At 30.0% G+C, this 23506-nt stretch overlaps 1 protein-coding gene across 6 annotated transcripts; it reads left to right on the top strand.

Annotated features, from left to right (window-relative positions):
- Positions 1-109: 109 nt before the first annotated feature.
- Positions 110-22973, top strand: LOC100166541 (mitogen-activated protein kinase kinase kinase 13-A). Of its 6 annotated transcripts, none has more exons than XM_003243640.4 (13): positions 110-1350; positions 18599-18795; positions 19223-19406; positions 19516-19707; positions 20052-20210; positions 20293-20560; positions 20664-20890; positions 20963-21110; positions 21199-21342; positions 21400-21546; positions 21620-21798; positions 21857-21965; positions 22032-22973. In XM_003243640.4, exons 1-13 carry the CDS (start codon positions 1250-1252, stop codon positions 22134-22136), a joined length of 2160 nt encoding a protein of 719 aa, XP_003243688.1. In that variant the 5' UTR covers positions 110-1249; the 3' UTR covers positions 22137-22973. The 6 variants fall into 6 exon arrangements, with proteins under 6 accessions (XP_003243688.1, XP_016658939.1, XP_016658938.1 ...); XM_016803450.2 differs by lacking the exon at positions 110-1350 and adding an exon at positions 7424-7850 and having other exon boundaries at positions 21202-21342; XM_016803449.2 differs by lacking the exon at positions 110-1350 and adding an exon at positions 7430-7850 and having other exon boundaries at positions 20966-21110.
- The last annotated feature ends 533 nt before the right edge of the window (positions 22974-23506 follow it).

Here is a 23506-nt window from a genome sequence, read left to right as displayed (position 1 = left end):
CTCCCATGCACCCCGTCAACACCCCCGTGCGCGGGCCGCCCGCCCAGACGTGACGTCACCGCAATCGGCGTGAGGGTGTCGTGCGACGGGGCGGCGCGGCGTGGCGCCACGCGATCGACCGGCCGGCCGGAACGACGCGAACCCTCACCCCCGTGTAGACACGGCGGCGAACCTGAGAACCTTCGCGTCTCGTCCCTGCCGCCGCCGCGCGCACTCCGAACATTATTATCACGGTCAACTACTGCTACGACAGTCGGCGCTCCGCGTTGGACGCATGTACGCGCGTATACGATACGGAAAGTGCATCGCGGTGCAGGATAACCGTTTTCGTGTCAAGTCACTCGTTGGCGTCGGCGGTACCGTGTTCATGGCATCTGCCCAGCAGTAATAAATAATAATATTATTACAATCGTATCGACCGAGACGAGGTACGCGCAGAGCAGTGCACGCTGCAGACGGTGGCGCGTACGCAATAGCAACTGCACGGGAACATTTATTGTAATAATATACCGAATACCACGATTACCGACTCGGGCTGTGCAGGTTGTGACTTGTTGTTGTGGTGTCGGTGGAGGTGGTGATGTGACGGCGGTGGTGGAAAGGTGAGGAACCCGATACCGAGAAGATCTTTTATGTTAGGTACCTGCTTCGAGTGGTAAAAAGACGACGTCGCTATACAAACCGGAGAGGATAGTGCACGGGCGGGGAGGTGTTGTATTCCTGCGGTGTACCTATATACAGTGACCGCGCGGAGAGCAAAGATTAGTCATCAAGGTCTTTGTGCGCGCGGGTTGGCTACGCACGTCGGCAATACCGGTTTCTGCTCTCGTGAAGGTGGCCCAGTGTGTTTGTGTGCCTTCGTATACATTATTATATTATGTGAACGTGTTCGCGTACTACTATAACAATATTATCATTGGTGTATACACGACAGGTAGAAATTCGCGTACACCTGCAGCCACCGAGACTGCAGAAGAAGGTGCGCACAATATATACATATGTGCGTCGTCCGTATAGTTATTATATTATATGGTTCTCGTTCTGTCGCGTATAGTCGTCCACCACCGCGTGTTCTAACGTCAGTAGAAGATCTTCGCCGTCCCGTTTTCTAAATAATAATATATATGTTTAACTCCGCGAGTGTTACGTGCTTGGTGCGCTCTTCGACTGCAAGTGTTTTGCTTTGGAAATCCGTTGTGCAGCGCAGTACCATATAATAGTATTATACATAGCAGTGCGAGTGACAGCGATGGACACCGTACGGGCCGGAAGTGCCCCGAATTTAACCGCCTACATAGAAATGGACCGATTTGGCGGGATATCAAAAGCCGGCGAAAAACTTACTCAAAGGTAGGTTTTTACTTTCGTATATGTGTAACACCCATATATACCCTGTGTTATAAGTTGTGAGTATATGACCTACCTGACCGTATATGGGTATTATATTATTATAATAACTATGGATCTGACTATATGCTAATACACGCGGCCGCGAATTTTATTTCAAATAACAAAAAAATGATTGTCCTGCTAAAGTATACTTGTATATAATACTGTTAATTTGTTGAAAACATTTGTCTGTCAATTGCTATTAAATTATAAGCTAAACATAACATTTTAATTTGTATACATTATACATATAAAAGTAACTACAAACCGCCATACCATAAACCACATATACCTACATAAATTCGTTGGTTTTATATAACGCTTATAACTTTTATATAACGCTGGTTCAAATACCGCTTACAATAATTGGTTTCAGAAATAAGACTATATATCATTATTTATTAGGTATACATATTATAAACTATCTGTAGGATTAAGCGATGTAAAAGTAATAATAATTATACTGTATAATTTAGACTAGAGATGGTACGGGTACCTGGAAATTACTCGATGGCCGAGTACCTGATATCATATTTAAGAATCGGCCCTTACCCGGTACCCTTAGTAATACTATTTTTTTACCCAGCTTTTACTCGGTACCGGTGTAATACCTACATTTTTACCCAAACCTTACTAGGTACCCGGCGCAATACCTTCATTTTTACTCCGTTTGTATTAAAAAAGTTACTCAACTAGTACTCGGTTCCCGGTTAACATTAAAAATTTTACTCGGCCAGTACTCGGTACCCTATTTATAACAAATTATCAACACGGAAAATTTTTAATTTATACCTTGTTTTTAGTATATTAATTTGTAAAATACTTATATTTGAATCCAACTACACCTACTTATTTGTTTTTTTTATTTTATTCCATTCTTTTAACTTAGTAATATCTTATACATTCATATTTTTTTGTATGAACTGCATAACACGCAGTGTCGTATTTACAGACATACGATGAGAGAGGAGGGGAGACCACTTCTACCTTCCCTTTCCTTTTTTTTGTTGGTATTGTTTATACTTTATATTCGTTTTCTAAACTCTGAGTGAAGATGGATATGTATTAGTTTCGTAATAATGTGTTTTTTAGTAGAATGAGTTAGTACTTCAAAGTCTAAATGTTTAAAACATTTCCAATACAATAGGTATCCATTGGCTGGGCAACGTAGAAGACAGGTGTTCACCCACCAACGCCTTGGACCTTTTCTATGGATGCAATTTAATCAATTTTTTGGTCTTGCAAAAATCATGATACATTTTTGTATTTTGACGCAAGATATAAGATATGATGAAGGGACATGGTTCATAATGACTATGTTACCCATAGACCATGTGCCTTTATATCACATTTGATTGAAACTTCCACTTGATGCTACTTGCTATAGGTAGATGCTCCTTATTAGATTTATTGAACATTTTATCTAGCCCATAATTATTCTTTAAAAAAGTTTTTTTTTGATTCTCACAAATTTTTTATAGTAGGTATATAAGGAAACAGTATAATATGGTAGTTGGAAAAAAATCCCCAGTATTATACTGGGGATTAACGGGCACATTAAATGTAAATAAATATAAATAATCCATAAGAATTATTTTATGAATTATACATTAGAAACAAAATTCATATTGTATATTATGTTAAAAATTGTCTAATAGGTATACCCTAAAAATATAATATTACTGTATATAAAAATGTAGTTATGACACTAAATCGAGTGTTATAATAATAATAATAAAAAAAATAAATCCCTCTGAAAAAATCTCTGATCTGCTATTTATTGTATCTTTTTAAGAAAATCAATATAATGTGGTAATAATTCAAACAATAATTATTATATTATACCCATTAATATAAGAAATATTTCCAGTTTATTTATTGAAGTATTTTTGTCAAGAAAAAAATTCCATTCTACACAAGAGCTTTTTTAACTTGATATTTTAATGCAATGTTGTATACTCTTAGGTATCTGATATAAATTCAATAATCAAAGTACTTAATTTAATAAACATGTCTCAATAATAATAATAGTTAAATTAAAAACATTTGTTACTTAACAATAGTCAATAATACAACTAGGTGTATGCAACTTATATCTACATATAAGTATACAACCATGCAGTATAATAATTAATCGTATTATATAAACAATAGGTATGAATCGCGGACATTTTCCCGCTGACTGTTTTCGGTGCAGTAGGACATTTCCCCCCGGATATGTTTTTGATGCGGACATTTCCCCCCCATTTTTTTAAAGTTAATTATATAATAATATGAAATTAATTTATGCCTATTGTCTAAAATTTTCAAATATTTTCATAAATATAATAAATTATAGGTGTATATTTTTGATCAACTGAACTACTTGAATCAAATTCACAAGGAATTATTAAATTGTTAAATATTAAAACTGGTACAGTCTTAACAAAATAAATAAGAACAAGGGCTAAAAAATATAAGTTAAGAAATAACAAAAGAATCAGAATTAAACTCAGTGTGATACAATTACATACTTACCTATCTAAATAATAAATCTAATATTATATTGTTATAATTGTTACTATTCGATTGATCAAATTTTAAAGCTTAGATATATTGTATATCATACTCGTATAGATATATGCATAATATATAACTTTGAACTTTAATTAATTAATATTTTTATAATAGACAATACCGTTTTATTACTTAATATAATAATATATTATAATCTATGTCATAACTCTTAGCTTTATAGATTCAATCTTATCGCTTCTGATATTAATAATGCAATAAGTTTATTTATTATTTATTTTCATTTATTTATCACGATTTTCTTGTTTACAATAATTATAATAAATATATATCAGTACAAAATAATAGAAAAATACTGTAAAGTTTTAAAATAATATATATTATTTATTTATTTAAATATGTAAACTATACAAGTAAGAGTGTAGTACGTACTATGTTATGGTTACCTAAAATATAATATTAGTAAGTTGTCCTACATCTTATTATAGGTATGAACAATATGTGAACAATTTTACATGCATTTAACATTACTTTTAAATATTTCACCGTATTGTGAAAGTTATAATTCTCAAAAATCAGCAACGTTATATTTTTGAATGTTAAACATGTTACGTTCTTAACCATATTTTTAATTTCGTAGTTTTGTATTTTGCTAATTATAAGCCATAAATCATCAGTTTTATATTGTAGTATTGTACCTACTACATATTATAATATACATACGTTGCTGTATACTTTGTATAATATATTATATTATTATACATGCTATATTTGATATATTATAATGTATACCATTAAAACTTGTACGTACTTGGCACTTATAACCAATTAAGTATTAACCAATACGAGGCAATAGTTTCTCGCTTTATAAATGTATAAAAATAATTCCGAATGTATTCTATAATAGTTATCAGTGACGAGCCCTCCCTGAAATTTAAGAAAACTTTTAAAATGCTTCAGTATTCTATGAACGTGTTACGTATGAAGTAATCATATATTAAAATTGTAATTTGTATGAAGGTTCCAGTAAAATCAAAAATGTTATTTACCCACGGCATCAACATACCAAACTTATAATGAATTCTAGTTAAGTCTTTCCTATACAACAAAATAGTATATAGTTAATAAACAATAATGAAAAAGCGTAGGTACAAGGTACTTATGTATTTAAATTATAAATAAATAAAACTAATATCTTAGAAAGTGAATAACTTTTATATTGTTTTGTGGTGATTTATTAATTTATATTTATTTAATAGGTATACAACTTAACAGTTTTAAAATTAAAAATTATAACTTTAAAAAAAATTGTATGACTTAAATAATTCCGACAAACAACTTTTATAATTTCATATTTTATGTATGTATCTGTATGACTGTATATTGTACAACGTTTATATACTGATATACATTATCATATAAAACGATTAAAATGTTACTATTTTGTATTTTTATCAATACCTAGTAAATAATTAAATTAATTTTCCATAAAGGCATAAAATATTTTCCATTGTTATTTATTCATTGGGTATAGTTGAATAAACTAATTAATTACCTATAACATAATAATTGTATATTATAAGTAGGTATTTCTTTGAAAATATAAATAAATAACAAAAGTATTTTAATAGCTTTTACATGCCTATTAATTCACGTATAGTTCTATAGTGAACTAAAGTTATACTTATAATATCAGTTGACGGTTGTATATTTGTTATCAGTAATTACCTTATTATTATAATTTATAGCAAATATGTATAGAATTAAAAATGATACCTAATATAGGTACCCACGCAAAACATATTATTTTTTTTTTTTTTTATTGAGATATAGCTTCAACATCTATATGATTAGGGCTGTACATTTTCAATAACTGAACATTTTTTAAAAATGTAATACTTAATTTTTTAAAACTATAGGCCATTTGTTAATTATACATTTATTCAAAAAACACTTATACCGACTTACTTATAAACTAAAAATTCTAACTGTTTAATTTTTTTTATTACTTAAAAATGTAGGTGTTATAAATTTAAAAAAATATATAAATTTAAAATTACCATTTATCATTATCGTTATTAACACAGTTTTTATTAATATTACTAAACATGTAAAATTAAAAATGTTTAATACTATTATTATTTATTACATAATATTATGATGAAGTTGGGATCGTAACTACGGTTTATGCCTACTTCTAGTGGTGTATGGTGTTCTTAAGTCAAATAAAAAAAAAAAAAGAATAATTTCATTTGAAAATTTTCAAGCTTACAGCTTTATCTATGGTCATTAACCTGAAGGTTATTTTTGTAAGTATTTAACTATGGGGTAGGGTACGGATGGTTAGAACACTTTTATATGTGGCGAGGATTTGTCACTAAAACCTGGGTGATCACCCATCCGGGAACTTGTGACACCGGCTGATGCTTGTCTTCAGAACACGTTTGTGACTGAAGCCAACCACCGCACCACATCAGACCACATTTTATTTTTAATTATGTAGCCTTTACCTAATTATTTTAATATATGTTTTAAGTATTGGTTTTAAAATTTCTATATTTTACCAATAATTTCAAATACTTTCTTCGACAATAAATAGAATAATTATTTTAAAAAAAAAATTCCATTTTTGTACCCCAACCAATACTAATATTTGTATAATTGCCACGTGGCACAGCTATGTGTGTATAATAATAGTAATATTACACACACACACACACACACACATATATATATGTATAGGTAGTCATAATTGATCTACTACTATATAGTAGTTTGTCTTTATTTTTATTGTACAGCGCGAGTAAAGGCGGGGGTCCTCCTTTAATATATAGTAGTGGGGATTAGGTAGGTATAGGTTAAGAATCAAGATGAATAAATTACCTAATAACTAATAATTAATAACCACGAATAGCCCATAACTGCAACAGCATAGTTACACACATTACATATATATATACGAAGACATGTGTGGTATATAGTGATATAATAATTACGACACATATATTATAATTTAAACTTGTCGAACCATGCGCGTGAAACTAAAATATACCTAGGTAGTGGAAAGTGTCCCGCAGTCCACACATGTCACCTCCAATCACCATATAATGTATAAATAAACTTTATGGTATACGTTTGAATATATATTGGTAGTTTTGGTACCTATATATAAGTATCTAAGTATATATGATGGTTTATAAATATGTATATAATAGTATATTATATTGAAATTATACGTATATTTAGGACAGGTATAAGTGATAACTAAATATAATTTGTATTTATGCAAAGGACGGTTGTCGGGTTGAACCTATATGTATTTCGTGTATATATAGGTAAATCGCCGCTAATTGCATTACATACACACGCGTCTGCGCTGATCACGTGTTCCATTGTCGTCATTTGTTTGCTTTTGAGAATTCTCTCGTTCTGTGTATATTGTATTAGGTATATACCATATACACACACATTCATATGTATTTATATATATATATTGTTTATGTACATTGTGAATTTTTTGTGTATACATGCCATTATATATACAATATACATGCATGTGTATTAACACGCGCGCTTAATGTGTACAATGTGACGTCGTCGCGAGTTTTTTACGCCGATAATTGTCTGTCGTTTATAATATTATGGCAGTTATGTTGTGGCGTTTGAGCGTTTACCCGCCGCAGAGGAGCTCCAATACCTGCCAGCATTATAGTTCGCGTCTGTCACGTCCGTCCGATGTACACGCGCCGTGCGGTACATATTATATAACGCGTTATTTCGTCGGGATATTCGAGAGACACTCCACTCGCCATCACAATGCTCATCAAAAAATTGTTCCTTCGCAGACGGTCCAAGCAACAACAACAGCAGCAGGATGTTTCGCAGGACGTCAACAGCAGCATTTGTACGGTTAGCGAATCGTCCAATAACGAGTATTTTACCAAAAGGCGAGTTACCTTTACCCGCAATATTGTGTGTGTTATGTGTGTGTACTTTACTGATGTGTATTGTGTCTGTGTGTATATAGGTACTTAAGTGCACACCGTTAATGCTGCAAGACGATTTAGTGCGTTCATTTAAAAAACTTCAAGGCGTTTTATTCATTTTTGTAATATTGACATATGCACTTCTTAATGAAGTCTTCTAAGTATTATAGTTTCACATTTGTATAGAAAATATTTCCTGAACATTTTGTTATATACGTGAATAACTAATAATACTTTATAATAATTCCCCAGTCCCCACAACTTTGTAGTATTCAGTCGTTTATTATTCAGAATTATGTTATGCTTGGACAATAATATATAGGTAGTATTAGGTACAAATGCACAATCAGTTAGGTATAGACTCTCGAGTCTCGAGTGTACCCAGTTCCAAAATCCTATGGAAGAGAACCCATTACGTATTATATCCAAGAAAATTTTGATTTCAGACTGTTTGGAGATATTCTGATTTCTTATAGTTATATCGAAGTGTCTTGTCGCGTATCGGCGTATCATCACGTTGTTTGAAACTATAATAAGCAATAGCAGATATCCATAATTATCATTTAAAATAAAAAAACATGCGCACGGCTTATTATAAATAATGAGTAAAAGAAGAGTAAAAATAACTCGTTGTTTCAAGTTTTGTGGTTGTAGAAAACTTTGAGCGGTTTAATTCTCAAACAATAATTGTATTTTCTTATTTTTGTCTAAAGTAGATAACCTATAGGCTATAATAAAAGTAAACATGTCTTCTGTAGTTATGTGGAAAATATTATTACCATTTGTACAGTGTACATTATATGGGTAGTCACTAGTCAGAAAGCTTCAAAGCCTAGTTAACATATTATTATTATACTCTGATACTCATTACATACTAATGCAAAATCAAAAACAACCACTTCATATCGCAATATATTCTAATTTAATTGGACGGCTGACACAAATAGATAGATAGATTCTATTATACCTAAGTATGATGGCCTATTGTTAGTAAAAAAAAAAAACCTTTTTTTATAAGAATTAATTATTTACCGTCAATGTTTAACCAGCAATACGCATTTATACGACACTGTGAAAAATTAAAATAGCTATATTGAAAGCATTGCCCTTAACGAACGACGAACCTCACAACATTTCAATTTTTTTTTTAGAATAAATTAACTTTACTCAATATTCTCCATTTTTATATGTACTCGTAACTTGATATATTGAAAACTTATGGATAAATACTACAGGAACGACTTTTTGAAATTTATTATTTATCAATGCTTTGATATGTGATATGCCTATAGATACATTTCACATTTATAGTTTACATACTGAATTTATACATTATAATGAAGAGTTCTTCTTCGTTGGCATCATGACTATATTATACTCTCCATATTCTATAAGAGTTTTCCGTCATTATTTTACGCCACCTGACTCTTTCTATTATTATATTTCTGCATTGCAGTTTCCTACTCTTAAAGTTCTTAAATCTTCTTTTTTGTAAATATCCTCTTTATCTGTATCTGTTAAGCCCCATAGTAATTTTCCTTACTGCCCTTACTGATTCATTTTATCGCCACCGCATAATGTGTCTTAACCAGACGTATATTGTGATGGTTCACCCCCTAATAAATATTATTATTTATATTAATTATTATTTATAACTTTTAATTTTTAAATAATTTTGGCTATGATTTATAAATTTTCCCGAAATATTTATTTCTTTGTACGTGCCTGATCCTAACGTCTTCTAATCATTATTGTTACCTCAATGGCTCAATGTCCTTCGGAGGTGATAGTTTATAAAATTATGTAGGTTAAAGTATTAAGATCATTAATAATTCTTAAATATTATTTTGCGATTTATAAAAAAAGTTAAATAAGAAAGCCAGATAATTTAATTAAGGAAATAATATTTATGACGACGAGATAAGAACGAGAATTTAAGAAAAGTTGATAGCAGAGAGGAATAGTCTAGTAGTGAGAAGAGGTTCGTGATTTTTTAAGAAGAAATAAATGGTCAATAAAAGAAAATTGGTTCAAAATCACAAATAGTTTCAACGGGATGAAAATGGCAGGGAATGGATTAAAAAAAGAAGAATGGAATAATTGTGGAGAATAATGTTGTTCTCAGGTGAATTCGAGAGTGATAGAAAGTTCATTGTAGCTACTAGCTACTAATCAATACAATTACAATATAAGACGAATAAGTATGCGTTTATAGTAAAGTAAACCCATTACCCATATATCACATTGTCAGTACAATAAGGTCACAGCTCGAAATTTATGAGTTTTGTGTTTATGGTGTCTATGAATTCGTAATTTTTTTCTCTTTTTTTTTATAGGTTTTTACCTCCTTGTATAAATAAAAATAATATTTGTTGGAAATCTTAATCGCATTGGACGTATATGTTAAATTCCTAAGTACAATTTGGCCGTAAAACAAAATGCGGCTCGTTTACTGAATCAAGTATTATAGGGTATATATACTATATAGGATCTGAACAATAAGGCAATTTAGTATTTATTGAAATTTAGCGCTTTTGCAACTTAAATTAATCTAGCTTTCAGAGCTATAACGCCGCATATTGAAATAACCACATACGTCATACCATTACCAATAATAATATTAAAATATTATTATTTCATTGATTTATTACTCTAATTCATAGTATTTAAACTGTGCATTTTTTTTTATTATTATAATAACTATAATGACTTATCGTGGTAGATTTAATAAACTTTTAAGTTTGTGTGATACAAAAATATCTATTGAAACCGGAAACCCTTTAACCGGGTTGGGAAAGTTACTCAATTTATTGTAACTGGTGACACTGTAACAGGTTACAAGTTACTCAAAAGCTATGTAACTACAGTTAATTGTTACAGTTATATACTCATACAGTAATATATATGTAACTAAGTTACATTTAAAGTTAAAAGTTACATTGTTAAATGTATAAATAATTGTTGACCACAGACCTAGTCAACAATTATTTACAGTCAACATAATTGTTGACTAAGGGCTAGGTAAAATCACGTCATGGTCGTTATGTTAGGAAAAAAAGATGTACCAACTCTAATCGTACAACCACTGAACATCCAGTGGCCAAATAAATAGTGAAAACCATAATGAACGAATATAAAAAAAAATCTTGACCATATATTTTTAATATTTTTGAACTGGTACCTATTGTACCAATGTTTGAGGAGCCTTCAGTCTTTATTACATTTTCACGCTTTTTACTCAACAAATACAATTTTATTGACATTTATAAAAATAAAAAATAAAAAAATTTAAAATTTAAAATATGTATAATGTACATAAACAACTCGATAAGAGTTAAAGTATTTTGAAAATTTTATCAAGTATAAAAAATGATAAAATAAAAATATGGTGTAAATGTTAAGTATCTACGGTTATTAGTTATTGAATAATAACAAAATAAGATAATCGTTGTATGACAAATTTTTAATTGACGGGAAAATATATCCTATGTCTAACCTCAAACGCTCGTAACAATTTAATTTGACTTTCAGGTATAGACTTTTTATTTTTGGATAAAGGTAGACAAACTTATGACGGATCTTATAATGATTTTTTTTTGCTTCTACAGACCCACTTATGAATTATCAAAGCATAAAAAGCATAATGTAACTTTTAATTGTAACTTATAACTTTTATATAAAGTTACATGAAAATTCGTAACTATTTACAAGTTACAAATTAAATTGTAAATGAGTAACTTGTTACAAGTTACAAAAGTAACCGAGTTACATAGGTAACTTAGTTACATCTTACATGTAACTAAGATATGCCCAACCTCAAACCTGCCCCTAAAAGAAGTATAATATAAAGGAAAACCAAGTTAGTACTTAATTATACACAGTAAAGGTTGTATTTTTCTAACAAAAGTATTTATATTAGGTATGTTACCACAGCAGAAAATATTGATAAATTAAGGAAAACTAAGGAAACTAAGAGACAGAAGAGATGTTATTTATTTTTTATTTTAATACAAAAAGTGATATTATTATAATTTATATTATATTATTTTGTTAAAATAATAATTTAATATACAAATAAATGTTATGATAAAATTCAATTTAAATATTGTTAAAAATAAGGAAACTAAGAGATAGAAGAGATGTTATTTATTTTTTATTTTTATGCAAAAAGTGATATTATTACTATAATTTTAAAATTATAATATTATTTTGTAATATACAAAATTATTTATTATTTTAATATACAAATTGTTATAATTCAATGTTAATATTTGTAAAAATAATCAAACATTCAAGAGACTAAAGTTGTTCATTTTATAAACTAAATATAATATTATGCTCTTATTTTATTTTGCAGTTTAAGTGTTTTTTAGATGAGCATCAACGTATTTAATAATATTACTATATTAATTAAGTCATAATTATTAATACTACATAGGTACATTTTGTTTACGGCCAAAATAATATTAAAATCAATGCAAAAGGTAGGTAGTGCAATAAAACCATAACTAGAAAAATTTCGATTTTGTTCTTTCAAGTTGAAATCCCACAAAAGTAAAGATATAATACAAAGATAAAAATCACTTGATTATAATTACAAAAAAATTATGAATATGTAACATGTATCTACAGACTACAATCTACCCTTAACTTTATTTTTTGTTTGATGAACAGTATTTCATTTTATTCTAAACTTTCATATTGATTTCCTAAACATTTGTTTTCTTTTTTAGTTTAGTCATTATTCTAGTGGGGTATATAATAATACGTTGATATATATGATTGAATAATGATTGAATAGGTATTACATTATGGAGGTGTATATGAGATTATACGAATCGTTTGCATAAATGTTTTTTTTTATCACATTAATGAACAGAAATGTATAAACCTGCTACAATACACTTTTTTCAATAGGTACATTAGGTTTAAAAAACCTATTATTATAGTGGCAATTATAAATTACAATAACATTGATAACACTATCTATAGGCAGGGCTGGACTGGTTAGGCGAGCTACCGAGAAAATCTCGGTGGGCTGCTTAAAGTTTGGGGCCGGTTAGTGTAAGTGAAAATAAATTCTTGTTTAAAATACGATTGTTTGCCTCTCAGCTCGTAAACATTTTATACCTAATTTTGTGACAGTGAATATTTAAATGGGCCGCATAGAAGTGAAGTCGATGGGCCGATACATACCAATCCGGCCCTGCCTATATGTATATATACCAAAATTATATGCCTTAACAACTTTTTTAAAAATTTGAAACCGCTTAAAGATAGTTTGATCCCAATAAGGTTTTCAAAATTAACGTAATAAGTTATAAGTTTATAACTAATAATCCTATGACAATAATAAAGTTAATTTCGTGAGGTGTATTAATAGATATTACGGTAGTTAAATAATATAACACCCAAATTAATAATCATGCCGGCTGGCATGTGTACCCAAACGACATTTAGACGTACTTATTCATTTTAGAGATTATTGATTATATTATGTTTATATAGATTATAGCTGATTTAGGTATATACTATATATTATTTACTATCTATTAATTTAATAACACCAGCAATAATCGTATAATATAAGCTATAACAATCATATTTTAATTGAAAACTGATTGCCCCGATTATGATCTAATCGTTCTAAATTAACATTTAAGGTTAGAAGTATAATCTATAAGCTTGTGGTCGAACTGTCAAGTATGGTAAGAGAATAATCAACAATAATTACGGTTATAACGCAACCAGAACACTCATGTTAGAGTATCGGAAAATCTTAATTTATATTCAATGATCTGAAATTTTTCATTCCAAATAATAGTTTGTTATAAAATAAAAACAAAAACTATAGAATTATCTAAATAATTTGAAAGGTTATCTATCTCATTTAAATTAATTTAAATCATTTTTTTACCAACAAATAATTTAAAATTCAAAATAATTCATATTATATCTAGGCAGTAGACACTACTGTGTTAAAATGTATCTAAGCCGGTATTTCTAGATAAATCTTAAGGGGAAAAAGGTCTATTAAAATTTTTTATGATACATTTTTACTATTTTTAAGTAAAAATATAGCATATTGTTGTTGGATTTGTGGTAAATTCTTAATCTTAGTAAAAAATATTCCGTCACAAAGTATCTGAAATACTGGATATACCTACATCAATACGAATGTAGGAAAAAAAAGCCTATTTATTAATTTAAAAAAATATATTAAATAGTAGGTAGTTTCATTCAGTGTTGTCAATTAGGTTATTATAATAATAGCAATAGTATTGTATAGTCTTATTTTCAACTTCATTAACTTTTCTGGTGGGAAAATTAATGGTTGGTCAATAATTTTCAAAAGCGTCAGGGAAAAAAATTAAAACAAGGTTTATAGTATACCTACCTAAATATGATATAACTTAATATAATATGTATTTAATACTGCAACATGCACATTTAAAAAAGCATCACTGTACAAAGTATTGGTATACATTTTACATTTATACATAACTATTAACTAGGCGTAACTGTGTAAGACACACATCAATAGATTTCAAGATAATATATAATTTATCCACAAAATACCATGTTAATTTTGCTCAGTTCATGACATGTTGGCATTTTTCTAAAGGAAATTCAAAAGATGTACCTAACATTCATAGGCGCAAACAGCGTTTGGGATTTAGGGGAGGAGGGCTAAAGCCTTACTTTGATAATATTGAATAAGCTTAAAACAAAATGTAGGAAATGATGGGGGGCTTACCCCTTAAATCCCCCTTCCTTCTATTTGCACCTATGCTAATATTTTTTGAGTTAAAATGGAACTGTTTTATAAGCTACTTTCAGTCTTCCGCATCTATCTCCAGATTTAGGATTTGTTTTATTTTTCAGTGTCTACAAATTTTAACAATGGAAATAATCAATTCTAATAAAAATAATAATAATTTGTGTTTTGAGCGTTATATTTACGCTTTAAAACATATCGGTACAAGTTGTATTACGTGGTGTTGTAGTAAATGTCAAATTTCAAGTGCTCAAATGTTCAGGGACTATTTACACAAATATTTAAAAATCAAAAATACTTAATTTGAACACCTCATACTATTATATTTATTTATTTAATTTGTCTTTTTTTTCCGTTGATTATTTTTCTGATTATACCCCTCAATACCTACCTGAATACCTAAATACCTAAGTGACTGATGTGCGTTATCTTACCTTGTATTTTGGTGGACCAGAAGTGATAATAAGGCTCATAAAATTATGCGAACAGTACTCGTTTTATGGTATTTCGTCGCACTACAGACTATACAGTACCTGCAATGTTATTGTAAATACTAAATACACACTGGCAGGCGATGACACGAAAACGGTTTGATATAACAACGACCGTTTTAAAATTTATAGACGAAAAATATAACAGTTACGAGTAATCTATACGACTATATACTTGAAAATTTTACCTACCACGTATGTGTAGCAAACGCCGGAGGTTACAGCACGGTAGCCTGTATCAATACGACAGACATGTATTATTATTTAGGTAAGTACCTGTCGGCGAAAAACTCAGCGGTGTGTTGGCTGAATGACGAAAACGTTTACGGAAGGGGGAGCAAAATCGGTTAGTATTAGATCAAGGTCGGAATGTCGTCACATTCCATTGGTTATGAGTTATGACTTATGACTACAGACTAACCGTTTTGTCGTATGGACATATAGGTATTCCATATTTTCATACTATTATTGAACATTTGAACGCATTACCGATGGTAGAACTGGGTAAACTGGGGCCTCAGTGTCCTCCCTAATGATTATAGAAAAGTTGGGTTATTTATACGGTTCTACGGACTTCAACTGTTGTATAGGATTTATTGTACTTAAATATTCATAGTACCTACTTAATATTTAACTGGCAGACGCCCGCTAAGTTAGGTATATGAAATAAATTACGAAGGTACAGTATCTATAGATTAAGATAACATAAGTATTTATGACTTATGTAATAGGCATACATTATACCTAATGGTTAAATAACAAATTTTAGACCAAATTAACTTTAACGGGAACCCTGATTTTGAAATTTTACGCCCAACTGCTGTAGTTGCAAATCTTCGTTGTCAGGGATGAACGTTGAGTGAGTATCTACCATTCGGGCTTAGAGTATAGAAAGGGAACAAAACGGGTTTAACATTTCCAGTTAAAGTATTAGAATTAGTCTCTCAAGTCCAAAAAATATTTGACGACATACATTCAAGTAATAATAAATTATTGTTACAATATTACAATATCTTTGATACTTTTTGCGTTTTGTATATTAACCGAACGTTACCTATTAATATTTATTGTTATCGATTAGCCGCCCGCCGACAAAATGTGTTTGATCGTGGGTACCTGTAGTCGGTAATAAGTAATAACCAATAAAAGTCCATAGGTCATAGGACATGCGGCATGTACATAAATAGTGTACCTACCTAATGTACGGTGTAAACGATAAAGAGGTAATATCTCGAACCATATTCGAGGACTCGAGATCATTGCCCAATGCCCGTTAGCCATTGGACCTCTTTTACAATGATCGTTTAGGTATTTATTAGTTTACTACCAAGCCAAGCTGTCCGGATATCAGACTTGTTGGCTTTTCACAGAATCCCGGATGAAGTCTAAAAACTCGCGACCTAATAAATAAATCACTATAATCGGATGGGGAGCCACGGCATTTATAATATTTATATTATTATCATTTATCAGCTAAAATTCTTAAGGTCGTTCGACTGTTATAGTCTGGTGCGCGCGCTTTTCAGTATCACTGTTCCCCACTCACCGCGGTTACGGTCACGTCATCGTCCTTAATTATTATTGTTATTATTATTGCCAGTCGGCAGTCACAACTTACAACATATATCATTACCGTCCCGAGTTCTCATACACAGTTAACACGTGCGTGCCGTCGTTCCGCGGCTTATTTTCTCTCGTATTTCGGATTTTCATTTTCCGCGCGGTGCAAACGCGACACCTTTCGTCGTGTCCCGATTCAGATAAAATGTTTCCGATTCTTCGCACTTAACGTCCTGTTACAGACTCGACGATAAATCCATTTCGGATATCGAGTGACTGCAAAATAACTATTAATGTTTTAGAGGAGACCCGTAGGTATTCCCCGTGCATCCGGTTCAACGTTTTTTTCGCCGTTCCCGCACAGTTGGACGTTCGCAGGTGACATTATTAGTTGTACGGAAATATCGTATGCCGAACCGCATTTGTTCGTCTGGCTTTGCGTTTCCGTTCGGTAATCGGTGATCGCACAGACCGCTCGACGGGTAAATATTCGACACGCGCATGGACCAGAACCGACGATGAGGTACAGTTTGAGCGACATGTTCGTCAAGACCATGCCGAGTTTGAAACTCAGTGACAAAAAGTGAGTAGCCCCACTAGTTCCGGGAATTCGTACAACCTGTTGCCAGTAAAAGTTGTATACTTATATCAAGATTATTTGCGATCGTAGCAATTTATTGCATATTATAATATCTATAACCTATAGCCAAGGCTTATGGACCACGGTTGCGACAGACGATAAAAATAATTGTTATTTTATAGTTATTACGTCAATCGACACGACTGTCGGAAAGTTATCACTCGTGAATCGTGATTTGTATATTGTAAAAGCCTTTTGAAAGGGTGGGATGATTATTTTCAATTTTTTATTTTTTACGTGAATGTAGATGGTCTTTTTCATTTTTATCGACTATTGAGGCCGCTTACCCTCCTCTTATTTGCAGTTGTGTTTGCAGTGTTTGTGTGTGTGTGTGTTGCCTATACTTTATGACCAAAAAAAATATTATTTATACATATACTTGAAAAATACAACTGATCATTTCTCGTGCATGAATAATGTGATGTAACGATTTCTAATTCTAATTGCTAGTGATCATAAGTCATAACGGAGGATAATTGATTTAATTAGTTTAATTTGACTGTCAAATCATTTTTAATAATAATAATAATAATATATTATGTTGATATCATCGAACATTTATTTAAATTATATATTATAACTATTTTTATTTTTATGATCCTATTATAATAATGTATTGAAACGTCTTGTTCTTTTCTTTATTGTCAAGAACCAATTTTTAGTGTTTTCATAAATTTGAATAACTCATTCATTTGTTGGCCTAAATTAATATTATCTCGTTTAAAAATTAAAAATCACGAAATATAATATGCTATACCTACTATTAGGTATATTTTATGATTAATATTATGGAATATGAATTATAATTTATATTATTACCTATTTAGACTACAGTGATGTTATCTACCATATTATTATTGGACATTGAGAATACTTTATGGATATTATTAATATTTATTTTATAGCTATGATATCTACATAATGACGATGACGATTATGATGATGGTGATAATAATAATAACAAATATAATAGTTGATTGATAAGTAATAATGCGTATTGCTTTATGATTACCTAATATCCTAATTATTATTTACATTTAAAATAATAATTTTATGAACAATCAATAATTATTATTATAGAAATGTATGGTTAAATAAAATGTTTAAAAATTTAGTTTACATTGATCAAATAGCAAATAATTGATATTTTATATAAAGAATTATTATTATACTGATAGTAAGATACCTTAAACATATTGTTCATTAATTATTTGATTGAAAAATATATATATTTTTACAGTATGTTGTGCATTCAAGAAGAACTCGGAAACCTAAAAGACAAGGAACCAGTCAAAGATAATGCTGTTGAGAACAATAAATTGGAATCTGATGTCTTAAAATCCAGTGGCTGGTTTGATGGATGGTTAGGATGCTTAAAACCAATGTTGGGGGGAATCATGGGAAAAGGGAACAGTCATGATCTTAAGTCTTATCAAGGTAATTACAAAAGTATTTAAGTCATAAAAATTGACTAGCCTAAGAGTATGCTGTTTGAGCATTTCAATATTTACAAAAAATTTATTATCGTGAAATGCTCATAACTTGCTTCAAAATTAAAATACCAAAAAAAGGCCAATTCAGGGCCCTGGATAATATTCTTACTTACATTTGATAATAGATTAATTCACCTTATAATTAAAAATAACGGAGTAAAATGAATATAAATTGTGTTATTTATAATTGAACATAACTCTTAAAACTGTATTAATTTGTTATATATTTAATTGAGTTTTATAGAAGCTTAAATAGTATATTGTTTCACACAATTACATACTATTATTAGGTAAAAAATATATGATGATTTGTAATATTCTTAAAATTAGAGAAATAAAAAAACCTAACCATAATGGTGTGTGTTTTATAGATAACTGGGATATTCCATTTGAATCAATTAGTGATTTACAATGGTTAGGTTCAGGAGCCCAAGGTGCTGTATTCAGTGGAAAATTAAAAAATGAAATTGTAGCAGTGAAAAAGGTGCGCGAGCAAAAAGAAACTGACATCAGACATTTGAGAAAACTGAATCATCCCAACATAGTACAATTCAAGTGAGCATAGAAATAATAATTATTATTATTATCTTATTTAGATATTAATAATAAATTATACAATTTAATTTGTATCAGATAATTACTAATAAGTTTGTTTCTATTTTAGGGGTGTATGCACTCAAGCTCCTTGTTACTGCATAGTGATGGAATATTGTCCATATGGACCACTTTATAATTTGCTTAGAGATGGTGAAGAAATACCACCCATGCGATTAGTATCCTGGGCCAAACAAATTGCATCTGGCATGTATTATCTACATGTGAACAAAATAATTCATAGAGATCTTAAAAGTCCCAAGTATGTAGATTGTATACTCCGGCCACTCTAAGAGCGCTTCCAGGCGGCGACCAAAATTCGTCCGTTCTCGCGCATTCCCTCCACTTAACTCTTTAAAACACTGGCCGCCGTCAATGCGAGCCGCCGACACCGTCGCTGCTTCCACTCACCTACGCCACCGCCGACCAGGAACTGAGTGGGGGTATTTACGGCGGCAACTAGGTGATAGAGTGGGAGAAATTTGGGTGCGGAACCGCGGAGCTCGGTCAGTTGGATGCGCGAAGTAGTAGCGCTCTTACAGTGGCCGGAGTATAGAAATTGTATTTTAATTTGCTCATATTTTAACTTATTTATTGTATCAAAAGCGTCTTGATTGGTCGTCAAGAAATGGTGAAAATCAGTGATTTTGGAACAAGCCGAGAATGGAATGAGATAAGCACTAAAATGAGTTTTGCTGGAACTGTAGCTTGGATGGCTCCTGAAATCATTAGAAATGAACCCTGTTCAGAAAAAGTGGATATTTGGTAAATAATAAATTTTAAAATACCGTTAGATGATTATTTTTTAATAAATTATTCAATTTTTTTTACATGTATTCTGTTTTAGGTCATTTGGTGTGGTTTTATGGGAACTTATGACTTGTGAAACACCATACAAAGATGTAGACTCATCAGCTATTATATGGGGTGTAGGGAGTAATTCTTTACATTTACCAATACCTTCATCGTGTCCAGATGGTTTTAGACTGTTAATTAAACAATGTTGGGCAGCTAAACCACGTAATAGGCCATCTTTTAAACACATAATGATGCATCTAGACATTGCCAGTTCCCAAGTGCTAGCCAGTACACCAGATGAATACTTTAAAACACAGGTATAAATATAAACTAATAATATCGATGAAAATAATATTTAAATAATTAACTATGTATAAATAATTATAAATTATAAATAATGAAAATAAAATAAAATGTTAGGCTCAATGGAAGAAAGAAATACAAATACACATGCTACAAATGCAGACTAATGGAAGTCATATTCCCAAATTTGAAGAAGATCTTATTAAAAAAAGAAAAAATGAGTTAAAACACGCACAAGACATTAGGGAGCATTATGAGAGAAAATTGGAACGTGCCAATAATCTTTACATGGAACTAAGTGCTGTGTTATTACAATTAGAACAACGAGAAAACGATTTAATTAGGTTAGTAATTTTAATTTTTAAATAATAATTTCCTTATACCTACTGTGAATAATATTTAAATTATTGTGTTAGAAGAGAAAAACAAATGTCTAAAGTGTACAAAAAACGACTTATAAGACCTTTATTAAAAGCTCAAGATAAATTGAACAAACTGAATAAATCTGATTCAACCACTACATCACCATCATCACCAGAAAGACTTTGTCAACAATTTGACTCTGTACGTATTTATTATCAATTGATAATATTATATTTTAATGTTTTCTGAATTAGAAGAAGTTTTATTTTATTTTATATTTTTTTGATAGCAGTTAACCAAAGCTACACTTTATGCTCAAGTCAGTAGCAATTCAAATAAACCAGAATCAATTGCTGTTACACCAAAACCAAATCTACGGAAAACAAGACCTAGAAAAGCTCAAATCATATGCTCAATTGTAAAAAATAAAAAGGTTCAATCATCAAATAAATACAATTTAGTATATGCTTAAATAAATATTTAATTACAGTACGATACATCAAAAGAAACTAACTGGAAGAACAATCACCAAATAAATAGCAATAAAGTCAACAGTGAAACCCAGACCGAAACTATTGATTCAGGACTTCAACAAGACATGCTCAATGGTAACATGTCTGATTCTGCTCATTCACAAGTAAATATCAAAATATTAAAATATATCATTGTATAAGATTTTACTAATTATATATTTTATTGCATGTTTAAAGGGTGAGGATAGTTCTTGTAGCAGTGGTGTGAGACTGAGTGACGATGAACATTTAGATAGACTGGGCAGACAAGTAAATGAAATAATTAACAATAACAGACCTTCCAACATGACTGATTTATCAGATTATTATCAGGATACTGAACCTATTTCTAGTAACTTCAGTCTTAGAAGAAAAAGGTAAAATACTCTTTTTTTAATTTGACTTATATAAATGTATTAATTTATTTATTTTCAGTGCTGGTCGGCGTCCAATTGGACCGGGTTTACGAGTACGTCGATACAGAATGACACAATATTGTCAAGAGCCAAATGGGAATTCTTTCTCATTAAGTTCTTCAGCAGAAGTAAGAGATTGTTATATACTTTCATCGTTTAACTAATTAAAATATTGTGGTTTTTGTTCTTTACAGAAACATGATTTCTTAGAGGCCGAAAGTTCAACATCAGACTCTGACATGAAAGACATTGATCTAGATTCGAGTTTTTATAAAGTATCTAATCAGTTTCCAGTTTAATACCGTGTATAAAACCATAAAATTGTGCTACGTCCACAATTTTTGATTTAATTATTTTATTATCATTTAATAATACCAGTCCAAACATTACATTTTTCTCATAAAAATGTCAAATTTAATTTCATGCTATCACATCCAAAACTTCACAATTTTTTTTTTATTTTTTTTTTTAAATTAACTTGCGTATCTTAATCTAACATTTTTGTTTTGTCATACAACTGTTTTATAATTACTATTATTAATTATTATTTTTGTTACTTTTTAAAAAAAAAATGTAATGTATTTCTAATGAAATATTCAAATATTGATTTTTCTTAATTATGTTAACAATATTTTGGATATTCTTAAAGTAACAAAAAATATCTGTGATTATATAAAACAACAAGAAAGAGCACTTATATAACAGCTTGTGATATTATTTTAGTGTGTCTAAATTAACTAAATTTGACATGCAAACATTAATAATTCATATTTGTGACATATTAATTAGACCAAAAATGGATGGAAAAATGAATAATATTACATAGCTTGTTATATAAGCAATCAAATAAATTGACGTACTATTGTTAATATTTGTACTGATTATAAGTAGTTGCTTAACAATTTTATGAGCAATAATTATTGATCTCTTTTGCCATTTATAATAATGTGATGTAATTTAATTTAATTTGTAAACATACATGTTGTGTACTGTAGACTGGCCTTACATTAAGGCAAATTATTGTTTAGGAAATTATTATATAATTTATATTTTTAGGCTTTGTCTCTTTATTTTGTATGCTGTATAGAAAAGAGATATAGTTTATAAAAATACAAAATTTATTTAAATAGAAGAAACATTTGTTTTGTTTTATATAAGTGTGTCTATATCTAAAAAGTACGCTTACAAATAATTGTTGTTGTACCCTGATAATATATAAATAGTGAATACATTATTTATTTTTCTTAAAGACTAATATATTATGATTCTTGTTAGAATTATAAATAGTATTTACTTTAATAATTAAAAATAATAAACTAATTTAAAACTACTCTTTGTGATATGATTGTATGAATGTAATGTCAATACACAATTAAATATCATTAATACTAGGTATTTGAAATAATATAACTTTCTCAAATTTGTAACAAAAGACAATTTCTTATGGAACTTTAATGTGTTAGTTGAGAACAGACTAAATTTAAAACAATTATCTTAGGAAAGGTAAGTAACTGGGAAGTTACAGTTTACCATTGTACATCTCTTTTGAATGATCTTCAGATTTATTGTTTTCCAAGTACTCTAATATATTAGTATCAGATCTTTATGTTAAGTTGTTTTTTTTCAGGTGCCTACCCCCCTCCCCTACTTACAGTCCTGTAAAGAATAC

Source organism: Acyrthosiphon pisum, chromosome A1, assembly GCF_005508785.2.
Source record: "Acyrthosiphon pisum isolate AL4f chromosome A1, pea_aphid_22Mar2018_4r6ur, whole genome shotgun sequence".
Lineage (NCBI taxonomy): Eukaryota > Metazoa > Arthropoda > Insecta > Hemiptera > Aphididae > Acyrthosiphon > Acyrthosiphon pisum.
This window is presented reverse-complemented; position numbering and strand designations above follow the sequence as displayed.

What these genes read in the sequence shown, in the direction of transcription:
- LOC100166541 (XM_016803448.2), top strand. Translation starts at nt 7,720, where the DNA reads ATGCTCATCAAAAAATTGTTCCTTCGCAGACGGTCCAAGCAACAACAA. An exon ending in AGAGATCTTAAAAGTCCCAA is followed by an intron (nt 19,708 to 20,051) that starts GTATGTAGATTG and finishes TTGTATCAAAAG; the next exon opens with CGTCTTGATTGGTCGTCAAG. An exon ending in TTCAGTCTTAGAAGAAAAAG is followed by an intron (nt 21,799 to 21,856) that starts GTAAAATACTCT and finishes ATTTATTTTCAG; the next exon opens with TGCTGGTCGGCGTCCAATTG.